The sequence below is a fragment of the Carcharhinus amblyrhynchos genome, chromosome 9, assembly GCF_965287045.1.
Source record: "Carcharhinus amblyrhynchos chromosome 9, sCarAmb.v2.hapA, whole genome shotgun sequence".
Taxonomy (NCBI): domain Eukaryota; kingdom Metazoa; phylum Chordata; class Chondrichthyes; order Carcharhiniformes; family Carcharhinidae; genus Carcharhinus; species Carcharhinus amblyrhynchos.
The window spans coordinates 25,853,509-25,867,979 of record NC_137332.1 but is presented as its reverse complement, the minus strand read 5'-3'; the positions used below and the strand labels follow the sequence as shown (position 1 = coordinate 25,867,979).

The 14,471-nt window shown below is 40.2% G+C and overlaps 1 protein-coding gene across 5 annotated transcripts in view; it reads right to left on the bottom strand.

Moving 5' to 3' along the window:
- The window catches only part of LOC145348323 (MAP kinase-interacting serine/threonine-protein kinase 1-like), an 80,440-nt gene that overhangs the window by 46,339 nt on the left and 19,630 nt on the right, over positions 1-14,471 (bottom strand). For 3 of the 5 annotated variants that reach the window (XM_080196524.1, XM_080196526.1, XM_080196523.1), the window contains exon 2: positions 6,680-6,781. In XM_080196524.1, coding sequence (XP_080052650.1) covers positions 6,680-6,776 — 97 coding nt within the window. In that variant the 5' untranslated portion in view covers positions 6,777-6,781. Of the gene's footprint in view, positions 1-6,679; positions 6,782-13,179; positions 13,298-14,471 lie in introns of all 5 variants that reach the window. The other 2 variants (XM_080196522.1, XM_080196525.1) reach the window with 1 other exon arrangement.

The window sequence follows — 14,471 nt, the reverse complement described above, 5'->3', positions numbered from 1 at the left end:
AAATTAAAAGCGGAGGAATTTAGAGTAGCTAAGAGTAGTGGGCGAGAAGAGGATTGGGAGAGGTTTAAATGTCAACAAAGATTGACAAAGAAGTTGATAAAGAAGGGTAGGAGAAACTATGAAGCTGGGCTAGCGCTTAATATAAAAAAGGATAGCAAGAGTTTTTATAAATATATAAAAAGGAAGAGGCTGGCTAGGGTGAATGTTGGTCCTTTAGAGGATGAGAAAGGGGACCTAGTGGTAGGGGATGGGGATATGGCTAAGGTATTGAATAACTTTTTTGTTTGTCTTCACGGAGGAGGACGTGAATAATTTGCCGGGTGTTAGCGATGGAAAGGTGGTAGGACTGGAGGGTCTTAATGACATTACTGTTACTAGAGAGGCGGTGCTCGACAGACTGGAGGGGCTGATTGTGGACAAGTCCCCAGGACCGGATGGAATGCATCCGAGAGTTCTGAAAGAAATGGCGGAGGTGATAGTGGATGCCTTGGTGGTTATTTTCCAGACGTCGCTGGATTCCGGGGAAGTGCCGGATGATTGGAAAACGGCTAATGTTACGCCGTTGTTTAAGAAGGGTGCCAGGCAAAAGGCAGGGAATTATAGGCCGGTTAGTTTAACGTCTGTGGTAGGTAAAATGTTAGAATCTGTCATTAAGGAGGAAATTGCGAGGCATCTTGAAGGGAATTGCTTGATAGAGCAGACGCAGCACGGTTTCATTAAAGGGAAGTCGTGTCTGACAAATTTACTGGAGTTCTATGAGGATGTGTCTAGGGCGGTGGATAGAGGAGAGCCGGTGGATGTGGTCTTTCTAGATTTTCAGAAGGCGTTTGACAAAGTACCTCACAAGAGGTTATTGCAGAAGGTCAAGGGACATGGAGTTGGGGGTAGGGTGTTAGCGTGGATAGAGGATTGGTTGTCAAATAGGAGGCAGAGAGTGGGGGTCAACGGGTGCTATTCGGATTGGCGGATGGTGACTACTGGAGTGCCCCAGGGGTCGGTGCTGGGGCCTCAGCTATTTACCATTTATATAGATGATCTGGAGGAGGGAACCGAGTGTAGGGTGTCGAAATTTGCTGATGACACCAAGATTGGGGGAACAGCAAATTGTGCGGAGGGTGTGGAGAGTCTGCAGAAGGATCTAGATAGGCTGGGCGAATGGGCCAGGAAATGGCAAATGGAATTTAATGTTGGCAAGTGTGAGGTGGTCCACTTTGGTAGGAAGAATGGTAGGAAGGACTATTACTTACGGGGCGAAAAACTGCAGCAGGCGACGGTGCAGAGGGACCTCGGGGTCCTTGTGCATGAGTCGCAAAAACCCAGCTTGCAGGTGCAGCAGGTGGTCAGGAAGGCGAATGGGATGCTAGCCTTCATAGCGAGGGGGATTGAATATAAAAGTAGGGAGGTCTTGCTGCAGCTGTATAGGGCATTGGTGAGGCCGCAGCTGGAGTACTGTGTGCAGTTTTGGGCGCCGCACCTGCGCAAAGATATTTTGGCCTTGGAGGGAGTGCAGAGGAGGTTTACTAGGCTGATACCGGAGTTGAGGGGGTTGAGCTATGAGGAGAGGCTGAATAAACTAGGCTTGTACTCGTTAGAGTTTAGAAGAATGAGGGGAGATCTCATTGAGACGTATAAGATGATGAATGGGATGGATAGGATAGAGGTGGAGAGACTCTTCCCGCTCAAAAAAGACAGTAGGACTAGGGGGCACAGCCTCAAGATAAAGGGGGGGCGGTTTAGAACGGAGTTGAGGAGGAACTTCTTCACTCAAAGGGTGGTGAATATCTGGAATTCTCTGCCCGTTGAAGTGGTGGAGGCTGCCTCGCTAAATATTTTTAAGACGCGGGTTGATGGGTTTTTGATAAGAGAGGGGATTAAGGGTTATGGGGAGAGGGCGGGAAAGTGGAACTGAGCCATGACAGATCAGCCATGATCTTATTGAATGGCGGGGCAGGCTCGAAGGGCCAGATGGCCTACTCCTGCTCCTATTTCTTATAAATGTTGGACGAAAAATATCCTAGTCGAATTCCTCAACCTGACTCAACTAACCACCTCCCCCCCATCCCTACCTCTCTCATTGATCTGACTAATCTCCAACTTGATGACTGCTCGCGGTCCCCCGACCAGGTACCACCCTGCCATCTTACCCACCTCACCTTCCCATTACGAACATTCACACTGCAATTTAAGATTACAATACTGCAGTTAGTGCTGTAAAGAGATGCGTCTTGTCTTCCCTGGACACAAAATGCTGCATTGCAACCATAGAATCCCTACGCTACAGGAGGCAACTATTTGTCCCATTATATCTGACATCAACTCTCCAAAAGCGTCTTACCCAGGCCCACCCCAAAAACCCAACACATTTACCCTGCTAATCCCCCTAACCTACACATCTTTGGACTGTAGAAGGAAACCGGAGCACATGGGGAAAACGTGCAACACAAGACTGGAATGGAACCCAGGTCCCTGGTACTGAGAGACAGCATTATTAACCACTGCTGTGCCATCAATGGATGCTGAACTCTGTATTTCTAAAAGAGCCAGGTTCGCAACCCAACAAGAAATGTGGAGCAATGTTGAGCTGTGGAAAATTTGGAGCAGTGCAGCAATCCAACGACGATTGCCACTTGGCAAAAAATTCCAGTGAATGCGTTTTGTCTAGTATTGTTGTCATGATTTCCTCTTTAAAGCTCATTGTGGACAGTTTGGGCACTACTGAAACCAAAATGGTGCACATGACCTGACCTGATGTAGCACTGCAAAGTCTTTTTTCGTTGTGATCTCCCTGGTGTCAGGTTTGAAGAAATACTGGCATGATATATACACAGATTTTAGGATTTTAGGATCCTTTGCAATTAAGGATCCACAATCTTTTCAGGTTTGAGGGACATAATATTCAAAGTCATGAAATAAGGCAATCTTAGAAACTGAAAGATCCTTTGAGAAGTACTGTTAAATACACAATCATTAGTTAAGAGTATGTCTGAAAACCCAAAGGAGTTTTTAAGTTTAAGTTCATTTATTACTGTCACAAGTAAGTTTACATTAACACTGCCATGAAGCTACTATGAAAATCCCCTAGTTGCCACATTCCGGCATCTGTTCAGGTACACTAAGGGAGAATTTAACATGACCAATGCACCTAACCAGCACATCTTTTGGACTATGAGAGGAAGCCGAAGCACCCAGAGGAAACACACACAGACGCGGGGAGGATGCGTAGGCTCCACACAGACAATGGCTCAAGCCTAGAATCGAACCTGGATCATTGCTGCTGTGAGACAGCAGTGCTACAGTAGTATGATCAGAAAAATACTCCATTTAGGAGCTATTATATAAAGTTTTAGATTATTCTAGTATTTTACTTTTTGCCTACTTGAGCCAGATTAAAAAAGAATGATACAATTGTTAATAGATCACTATTGCATTATTCACATATCCGTTAATTACTCCCTATGCCACTTACTGGGCCTATTAGAAAGGGAGTCATTGGAAGTAGGTCAATGTTTCACTGTGGACATAGAGGAAGAGGTTCATATTTTTGGACAGCTGGATCTCAGGCAATCAAATAAATAAACTAGGGAGGCATGGAGGAAAGATAATAATGAGGACCAATTAAGAAGGAAGCAGACAAGCCTCACAAGAGAGCAAGGAATGGTCCATGAGATGCTTACATAAATGCCAGGAGTACAAGAAATGAAATGAATGAGCTAGAACCAATGATTAATAGTGAACAAGTAAATAGCCAGAGATTAGGAGACCCAGGTTATAAGAAAGGGGGAATAAATCTGCAGTGGCTATGTACACTTCAGTAAAGACTGAAATATAAACTATGGGATCACACAGTGTTGGGGCAACCTGATATATTGCAAAAGAGAAGGAAATAAGAAATAGCATAGGGACACTTTAAACAAGCTCAGGACAAAGAAGGAAAAACAAAAACAGGATTAATTTTTAACTGGTCATCATAGAATTTTTTGGGAGGTCGAAGAAAGTGTCGAAGTTTCGGCGAGAAGCTTATTGTGAAATATTTCAAGACACTTTTCTTAATTAAAGAAACCATTGTGAGGGAGGCAATATTGGATTTGCTCCCAATTAAAATGAAGAGGAAAGATGGAGATGTGGAGATGAAGTGAGGATGTTTTCAAAAGAAATGTTTTTAATGTTAGTGAGCCAGTTTTTCCCCAAATTAAAGACAAGGGTAAAATCATACGATAGTGTGCAATGAAACATCAGAAACAAGGAACACGAAATACTGTGGATGCTGGAAATCTGAACTAAAAACAACTTGCTGGTAAACTCTCAACAGGATAGGTACTATTTGTGATGAGAAAAAATACAAGTTAGCATTTTAAGTCAATGATCTTTCATCAGAGCATCTGAAACTGTTGAGTTACAGGAGGGAATATGGTAAGAATATACTGGATGTATATAAAATGGCAATAACAACGTGTTGAAAGTAAAGCAAGTCTGCAGAAGTACATTGCCACCAGTAAAATGACCCAGTGAGGAGGTAATGTCTGAGGACAAGTAAGTGGCAGAAGTATGAAATCTTCATTGTATCTGTTTTACTATGGGGACAAGGGAAAGAAAGAGAATCTGAGGGGAGCATGTGAGAGAAAGAGGGAGGCTGTCAACCTTTGTATTATTTCTTGTAATACCAAAGATTTGGAAGTTAAAAGATAATACAAAATCTCCAGTGCTTTCACATTTCAGTAAAAGGGCACTCAGTGGTTGTGTTTCACAAAGTACTTGTATGTCTTATAATCTGATCAGTACAATTGGAATGTGGCCAAATGCATCCCATTTCTATTTTTTTTCCATATAAAAAGGAGAGCGGAGATGCAAGGAATGAGCTCGCTTAGAAGCCTTCCCGGTGGGAAAATATTCAAGGCCTTAATGGGAGATACTGAATTATCTGGACAGACAAGATCTGATTAGAGAAAGTTAACATGGATACAAAAGCAGCAGGACTAGGTCTTTTTACGTTTACATGAGGGGAAGACGGAGGAATTATCTACTTGGATTGCAGGAGTTCCTTGGTATTTCAAAAAAAAAAGACTGCTCAAAGTGCACTTGACTGAGAGAAAAGACAAAATTGGGATGAATTGCAGTATAGCAGAAAAGTAAACAATATTCCAGCTAACAGGGTAGAAACCAGTTGCAAGTAGAGTACCATGGGGTCTATCACTGGGGCAGCTGTTTATCATTTTGATCAAATGAGTTATAGAACAGAATGTTGTTCAAGAATTGAAGATGGTATCAAACTAACACAGTGGAGAGAATACTATTAGAGATCTGGATCAAATGAGCTGATTTGCAGAGAGGGGACTGCATGTTGCAGAGTACTGAGATATTAATCATTGAATCCTACAGTGCAGAAGGAGGCCATCCGGCCTATCAAGTCTGCATTGACCACAATCACATCCACGCCCTATCCTCATAACCCCATGCATTTACCCTAGCTAACCCTGACACTAAGGGGAAATATAGCATGGCCAATCCACCTAACCTGCACATCTTTGAACTGTGGGAGGAAACCAGAGCACCCAGAGGAAACCCATGCAGACACAAGCAGAATGTGCAAACTCCCCACAGACAGTGATCCAAGTCAGGAATCAAACCCATAACAAAGCAAAAAAGAATTGGGGGATGTTAATGATGTGAACCATTGAGGTGTATAGCTAAGAACATGACCAAGTCAGGGAAGATGATGTTATAATGGTATCAAACTCAGGGGAGACAATTTGCTCTGTTTTAGTCCCCAAGTTGCAAAATTATTGGAGACACCCCAAATCAGAAGACTAAAGTATGAGGGAAGGATTACCCATCCTGATATTTGACTCTCTGCACAGGACTATGGGCAATGCCATTCGAAGAATAGTACAAGGATAAATTTAATAAAAAGGAAGATTTTCAAAGACATGAAAAAATTGAATGCAGGGCAGATCATCAGGCATAGAATTTCAAGGAAAGAATAAAATCTTTCAGTTAAAAAGAGTCAAAGGAGAGTAAGAAATTTAGACAACCTTTTATAATAAGACACTGATAAAGTTATGGAACAGGCTATTATTAGAAATGATGGTGGAGAAAACCGTTACAGATTTTAAGATAAGGAACGGATGAATTTTTGCTTAGGGCTGTTAACTCCAGAATCCTAATTGGAGGCTTGAGAGGGTTGGTCAGACTAACCTAAGATCTTCTTATGCCCAAGACATCACTAAGTATTAAATATTATTTACTGTATGTAACATTCCATTAGCTAACTTGAAGTTTCTTTTTAAACTTCTTTCACAAATGGAGTGAGAATAAATTACTTGTTGAGTATTCATCTTTTCCTGTCTGAATAATTTGTCTTTTTCAGTGAGGTTTAAACATTTAGCAAGTCTAAGGTGAGATTTGACAGTAATGGATTCTACTTACATCCAGCTGACAGCTTTTCCAATGTTATATATCTTTTTTTAGGACTGTGACACAAAAGTTGAGTCTGCCCCTCAGCAAATAGATTATTTCAGATGGTGAGTTACAACTGAGTATGACACATCATACAGGAATTCTCAGTGACCTAATATCACGCAGGGAAGTGGTTTGTGATATTATCTTCAAGGAAATGCTGCAGGTTAAACTTTGAAATGTCACACCAACAGATATCAGAAGTCATCAAAATAAAGTCACTGACCTTTAAACTTCCCAGTAAAGCTGTCTGTGGCCCTTGCTCTTCTCTTCTTCTTGTTGCGTTTGCCATTGTCAATAATACTGACTGGGTGACTGGACATAATTTCTGCAAGAATCCAAAACAAAGAAAAACACTCAAATGCACATTTATTGTTGAAATGATTAATTAGATGCAGTGAATTTCCCCTTATCACCCCTCCAACCACCAAACCCTTCGCCCCACAAAGTGCTGGGAAAGTAATAAAATGTCACAAAAGAAATCAGGAAACAAAAAAAATACTATATTCTGCTGAAACATAGAAATATAATTTATGGAAATGAGGAAGTCACAGATGGCTGACAATCAATTATTCTTGAGGCTCGAGGAGAAACGTGTGCCATCAAAAGCTTTATCTGTCATTAGTCATACCTCTACATACTCTTAAGTATGTTATAGATGATACACAAGTACAAATTGTACTATGTTTCTTGGAAAGGTTGCCTTTAGTGGACATTTCTTTGTTCTATCATTTGCCATTAAATAACATCACACAATTTTATCACTGTCTCCATTATTTCCTCTTGGAGATTTCTGCAGCCCACACCTGTGACCAAGGGTTGGGCGATGTACTCCTAACATTCAATTAGCATTGCTCTGCCATAGTCAAGTATTAAGATGCCCTACAGTGTTTCCTTTTCCAAGGACATTCTCACTGAAATCTGCCACAGCTGCCATCTCAGAAAGGGACAAGGATCACATTTTATGGCAACATTAATTTAGCTGGAGCTGGATATATTTACAATATCCTGAGGCGTGTCATCTACTGTAAAATAAAGAAAGTCATTGAGGCTCCCTATTAAATGACGGCTAATTATATTTCTCACTCTGCTACCAGAGACAGGCAAGTGAAATTAGCTTCTCACAGATCTCAGGCTTTTCCATGGTTCAGGTATCATCAGCTGCATGCACATCACTTAGTCACAGGTCATCTCTGCCCAGGTACATCACCCTCAGGCAAACTGGCTAGGAAGTCAGTTCAAAAGGGAGGAAGTGGAAGAGTAGTGGCAGTCTTTTAAGGAGATTTTTAATAGCTCCCAGCAAAGATTTATCCCAGTAAAAACGAAAGACTCTGTGAAGGATGTGCTGCAATTACAATGCATCCTTCTCAGCAACTAACAGTTACTGTTAATACAGTAACTAATACAGTACAGTTAATACAGTAACTAATAAAAAGGTTATATAAATTGCACCAAATTGAAAGAAATACTGTACAAATCTGCAAAGGTAGGTCAGGAGATTGGTCAGATCTTAAGAACCAGCAAACTGACTAAAAAAATAAAGAGGGAGAACACTGAGTGACAGGGAAAACTAGCTAATAATATAAAAACAAGCAGCTAGACTTCCTACAAGTATGTAAGTAGAAGAAGAATTATTAAACAAGTAATTAAGTTAGTCCTCTGGAGAGTGAGCCTGGGGAATTGATAATGAAAACAAGGGAACAAGGGAGGCATCGACCAGGTATTTTGTGTCTAGTGTTTATCTAGAAGACTGAAACTTACCAAAGATACTAAAAAATCAAAAAGGTGAGAACAGGGAGGAAAATAATCATCATAGGGAAAAGGTACTGGGAAAGCTATTCGACCTAAAGGCTGACAAATTCCCAGGGCCAGATGGCCAGCACCCTAGAGTCTTTAAAAAAAAAGTGGCTGCAGGTAGTAGATGCATTGGTTATAAACTTCCAATTTTTTTTAGATTCTGGAAGTCTTCCATTGGTTAGGAAAATAAGCAATGTAATAACTTGATTTGAGAGAGAGACAGAAAGCTGGATACTAAAAGCCAATGAGTTGAACATTGGTCATGAGGAAATTGTTAAAATGCTTTATCCAGGAGGTTACAACAGGATGCTTAGAAAATCATAATGTGATCAGGTAGAGCCAACACAGCTTTGTGAAAGGGAAATTTTGTTTAACTAATACAGTAAAGGTTGTTTGGGAAGTAATGAGTGGGGTGGGTAAAGGGAAATCTGCAGATGCAGAAGGAATCTGATAAGGTGCCATATCAAGAGCACAAGGGATTTTAGCACAGGTAAAGGATTGGTGAGCTCACAGGAAGCAGACAGTATGGAATAATCAGGTTAACAAGCTCTAACTATTGGACTGCTTCTGGGGGATTGATTACAAATGTAGAGAGGTTAATACTTCAGTTGTACAGGGTATTGGTGAGACCACACCTGGAATATTGTGAACAGAATTTGGCTCTTTATTGACGAATTATGAAAATGGATTAGAAGCAGTTCAGACATGTCTTCCAGTTTCCACCTTCTTCAATTCAGGCTCCAGTGCAGTATTTGAAAACCTGGGAACCCATTCTCTGTGTGCCTTTATTGTTTCCCAGATCAGATTTACTTCCAAAATGAGTGCCATCACCACAAGTTCCAGCCAAAATGCACATTCTGTTTAAGAGATGCAGACTGGTTTGAACTGGTGCTAGCAATTTATATACATTTGTGGCCTCTGCTGATGCACACAGCTAATAAACAGGATAGTTAGCTGAGCCGAACAAAGTTGGCGTGCTGTCTGCATTGCACTGAACGAGTGCGAGTTAACTGTTTGTACATCATGATCCCCCATACCAATGTTTGGGGACTATCCAATTTAACCCCCATGATTCTGTGCGATACTTTAATGTGCATTTTTATGATCTATAAGCCACGGAGGTGGTGCTCACAGACCGTTTGTCACTCAGCATTCACTCCGAATTCCCTTATTTTACTCCTAATCTCTCTTCCATTGTGTTGAAATGAAGACACTATTGTATTTTAAATCTTTTGTTTTCCCCCCTTTAGACTTCAAATCCTCAAAATTTTCTTTTCAACCTTATTGCTGTTCTGCACAGTGTACCTCAGCCCTCCATCTTACATTCCAAAGAAAATGAAGATGCAGTGTTTTTTATTGAAATTAGCCCAAGGAATGAATTATCTTTCTACCTTGTTTTAATTAAAACAAATCAAGAAGCTAGGATAAAATGAAGATTAAAAAATTGGATAAAAGGGAATTGATAAGGATTCAGCTGCAATGAGGGTTTTTGATAAAAGTCTCATAACAGGGTAAACAGATACTTACCAAAGTGAAGTGGAGAATAATATGGCATAGAATAACAGGAGTTAAAGATGAAGAGGGTAGAACTTCAAATGGAGAACTAAGAATTAATGGTGCATGGGAAGGCAACGGCCAGGTGGTTTATCACTAGATTATTAATCCAAAATTCAGCTAATGCTCTGGAAATCCAGGTTCGAATCCCACTGTGGTGGATGGTCGAATTTGAATTAAGAATCTACTGATGACTGTGAAACTATTGCTGATTGTTGGAAAACTCGATCTGGTTCACTAATATTGTTTAGGGAAGGAAATCTGCCATCCTTACCCAGTCTGGCCTACACATGACTTCAGAGCCACTGAATTGTGGTTGACTTTCAAATGCCCTTGGGCAATTAGGGATTGGCAATAAATGTTGGCTGGCCAACGATGCCCCATGTCCCACAATCGAATAAAAAATGAACTTAAATGCTAAAACTGTGGTAAGTATCTGTTTACCCTGTTATGAGACTTTTATCAAAAACCCTCATTGCAGCTGAATCCTTATCAATTCCCTTTTATCCAATTTTTTAATCTTCATTTTATCCTAGCTTCTTGATTTGTTTTAATTAAAACAAGGTAGAAAGATAATTCATTCCTTGGGCTAATTTCAATAAAAAACACTGCATCTTCATTTTCTTTGGAATGTAAGATGGAGGGCTAATGTATAAATGTTAGTAGGAGGGACTTCTAAGGCAAGTTGTTCAGATAAGACGAGATCAAAAGCATTAAATAGTACTTCAGCACAATGGTCTTGTAAAAGAAGAAGAACTAGCAGGGGAAAAAAAAAATCACAGCCACATCTGGTTGGAAGCTGAGCTCTTTCCCAAAACAAGCTGTTGCCTGGAGATTGCAGTTTAACCCTAGCTATTTGCCACTATGAAGAAGAAAATTTCCCAAAGGTAAGATACAGAACCTGTACAGTATTTATTGTTGGATTTGGCTCATAGTGCTAAGAACTATGGGATGCTGTTTGGGAGAGGCATATTTTTGGATTTTAGGGAAGTAGGGAGATTTTGAATGGCGTGTGTAGCCATTATTGCAGTTAAGTGCAATTTTTGTTCTGTGTGCTTTATAGTTTAACAAATGTGCTTTATTTGAATAATTACAAGAAGACTGGAGCTTTCTTCACTGAGTTTCGTCTCTTTCCTCACATTACACCAAACTGCAAAGTAAACAATCAAGAACCGATGTTCCAAGTTTCCCTTCCAAGATTGGGAATACCCTCACATTTAACATCAGTGGGGTTCTTAACACAACTTCCACTGTCTGGTTTCTCTTTCTCTAGTAAGATGCTTTGTGCTAGAAGTGGCAACAAATTCATAATTTCAAAAACAATCAGATCTCTAAATTAGGTCACAAGGTAAAGTCTCCGTCTCTCTCACATACAGCACAATTTCATAAGTTCTTACTTTCATCCTTTCTTTTAAATTATTAGCTGACAATAAACTCACTTATCCATAACAATTTATAAAGTACTGACAAATGAGGGTGGCCCAGTCTAGTTTTTGCTATTTGTAATTTTGTTTTCTGCCTTTCAACTCTCCAATCATCAGAAGATTTAATCTCACTGTATATCTTAGCAACTTGTTTTTAAGAAGAGTTTGCAAGTCAGATAAAGCCACACTTCTGTGAGACAGAAGGAAAGAAGAGCAAAGATAGAATCAGCTAGCGGAGGGGTAAGAAAAATAATTTTGATCCCCCTCTAGGGCTCCCTTTCCACTTCTCTAATCTCTCTCCTCATTAAAGCCTACCTCTTAGACCAAAATTTTGACCTTAATATCTCCCAATATGATCTTTGTCAAATTTTGTGAAACATTTTGGAATATTTTACCACATTAAAGATGCTATATAAATGTAAATTGCTGTTGTTATTTAAACAACCCAGAAACAGCAGCCTATGAATTATAGCACATAGTTCTTGCTGCAATAGGGGCATCAAGGAATTAGCTGCAGTGGGGTTGATTCTTAGTGTGAAGGTCCCCGATTCAGACGGTAGTAGGTTTAAGCTCCACTCCAAAGATTTGGATGTATAATTTAGGTTGACATTTCAGTGTAGTACTGGGAAAATGTTGCAATGTCAGAGACATTTTTGCAGATAACACGTTAAACTAAGATCCTGTCTTCTCTGTCAGGCGAGCATAAAAGGTCCATAGCACTATCTGAAGAAGTGCCAGAAACTTTTCTGAAGTCCTGACCAATATCTGTCCCTCAACCAAGCATAGATTGTTTCATCCCTTATCTCACTGCTGTTTGTGATACTGCTGCTTCACTACTCAGAAGATAAGTGTCGCATTTCCCTGTGGTAAGACAGTGACAGAAATGGAAGCATGTCACAGTAAAATTTGGCCCACATGTTCTCCTTAAGAAGGAAATGTCCAGCTTTACTTCACAACTTCATTGCAACACTGCCACAAAATTAGGAGTTAGCTGCAGAGGGAATGTGTACAGAAACCAATGATGTACTATTCTAAACCACAGTGCCATCATGCCCAAGAAGGGAAATTATTTTAATTAAATCATTAATGCAGTGAAAAATAAATCATGTTATTTTCAGTCTGATGTCTCTGGAAGTCCTGATAACATTGCAGATAAATTATGTAAAATAGGCATTTTAAAATAATTTTCCAATCATATTTTGGAAAATTCAAGCAGTCATATGGGAATGGATATGCCTTTCAGTAATATATTCATGCATGAGCATCAGTTCATGTAATATAACATGGCATATAATTATCATTGTGTCACTTGAACAAGTGACAAATAGCAACCTGATAACTCCGATTCAGAATCTGCAACTCAATTAAAGCTCTTAACTAGCCACTCTACACGGCCAAGTTTCATCAATACTCATCAAGGCTGCATGGGCACAGAATCAGGTCCATAGCAGAGTCCCATGTAGTCATGACTGCTTCATGGTTTATATCAACAGGAAGGCGACGTGCAGAGCGCTGCATGTGAGAGCAGGGTAACTGGATAGCAAGGTGCATATGCCGGAAGGACCACTGAACATGAGATGATGAAAATTAAAGTATTGTATGCATCACCATTACAGAATGTGGGGAAGACCCAAGTACACAAGATTATTTTAAAATGCTGGTTAAAAATAAAAGCACTGACAGCACATTCTTTACAGAAATGCACAAAAGGTCGATAAGCATTTGAAATGCTTGCTGTTATATTTTCATCGTATGAGTGTATTTGGGCTCAAGGTAATACTTTGAGCCAATAGTAAGATATACGCTTCTCATGAAACATGAACCTGTACTTTTCTTTTCTCTCCACAGATGCTGTCTGATCTGCTAAATGTTTCCAGCATTTGCTAGTTTTAGCTCAAATTTCCAATTATTGAAAAAGCCGTCTAAAAAAAAGGAAAAATGTATTTGATACCTGGTCTTGTTTGTGAACTCTGAGTAATTTCTTCAGGGTAGTTGGTCACTGGATGACTAGAACTGCAGGTGTTGCTGAAACCACTCAGAGGGATTGGGGAGAGTTGAATGCTCTGCAACTGTAAGCAGCAATGAATTACTAAAGCACAAAAAAAGTTTGATTGTAATAACTGAGTTAGATCTCAGGCAGCAAACAGGACTGCAACATGGTATTTTTTGGGTGGGCTGGGGGTGGGGGGGGAATTCCCTGCCTCTCCCTGCTCTAACAAGTACAGACAGTAATTTCAATAATGCTGTCTGTGAATACTGAACTGCCAAAATTGATATTGTGTCCAAAACACAAAGGCTTAAATTGAGGGTTCAGCTCAAATATCCCTCCATATTACTACTGTAGAGGAAAAAAACCCATAAGGATGGATACCTGGCATAAAAATAGCAGCCCAGCATATGAAGGGTTAATAGACATTAAGCAGGCATGACTTTCAATGCAGACGACTACTTGAAATTTAAACCACAGGACAGACAGTTATTTGAATTAAACATACAGGGAACAAATACTTCAGGAAGCCAGGCACCTTAAAAGATAGATAGTCCTGGGACAATGGGGTCTGATAGGGAGGTCAGCCACAAGTAGGAACAGGAATACATAAATGCAGGAAAACCAATTACTATATGAATAGACCAAAACTAAGTCATTGTTAAAGGGGAATGTATCCATTCATTCATCGAACATTGCAATATTGAAATGCTCATGTCTGTACCTGTTCATAATGATGTGTTAAACAATGTTCACCTATTTGATTACAACAATGTGTTAATAGTGTCCGGTCCATCTATTGTGTAAAGGGTATAAAGATGAACATAATAAGAACATAAGAAGTAGGAGCAGGAGTAGGCCACCTAGCCCTTCGAGCCTACCCCGCCATTCAATAAGATCATGGCTGATCTGAAGTGGCTCATTTCCACTTTCCCGCTTTACCCGTGACTTAAGTATATTTAGCGAGGTAGCCTCCGCCACTTCAACGGGCAGAGAATTCCAGAGATTCACCACCCTTTGAGTGAAGAAGTTCCTCCTCAACTCCATTCTAAACTGCTGCCCCCCCCCCCCTTATCTTGAGGCTGTGCCCTCTAGTCCTGCTGTCCTTTTTGAGCAGGAAGAATCGCTCTACCTCTACCCTATCCATCCCCTTCATTATCTTATACGTCTCTATAAGATCGCCCCTCATCCTTCTAAACTCCAACAAATACAGACCCAGTCTATTTAGTCTCTCTTCATAGTCCAACCCCCTCATC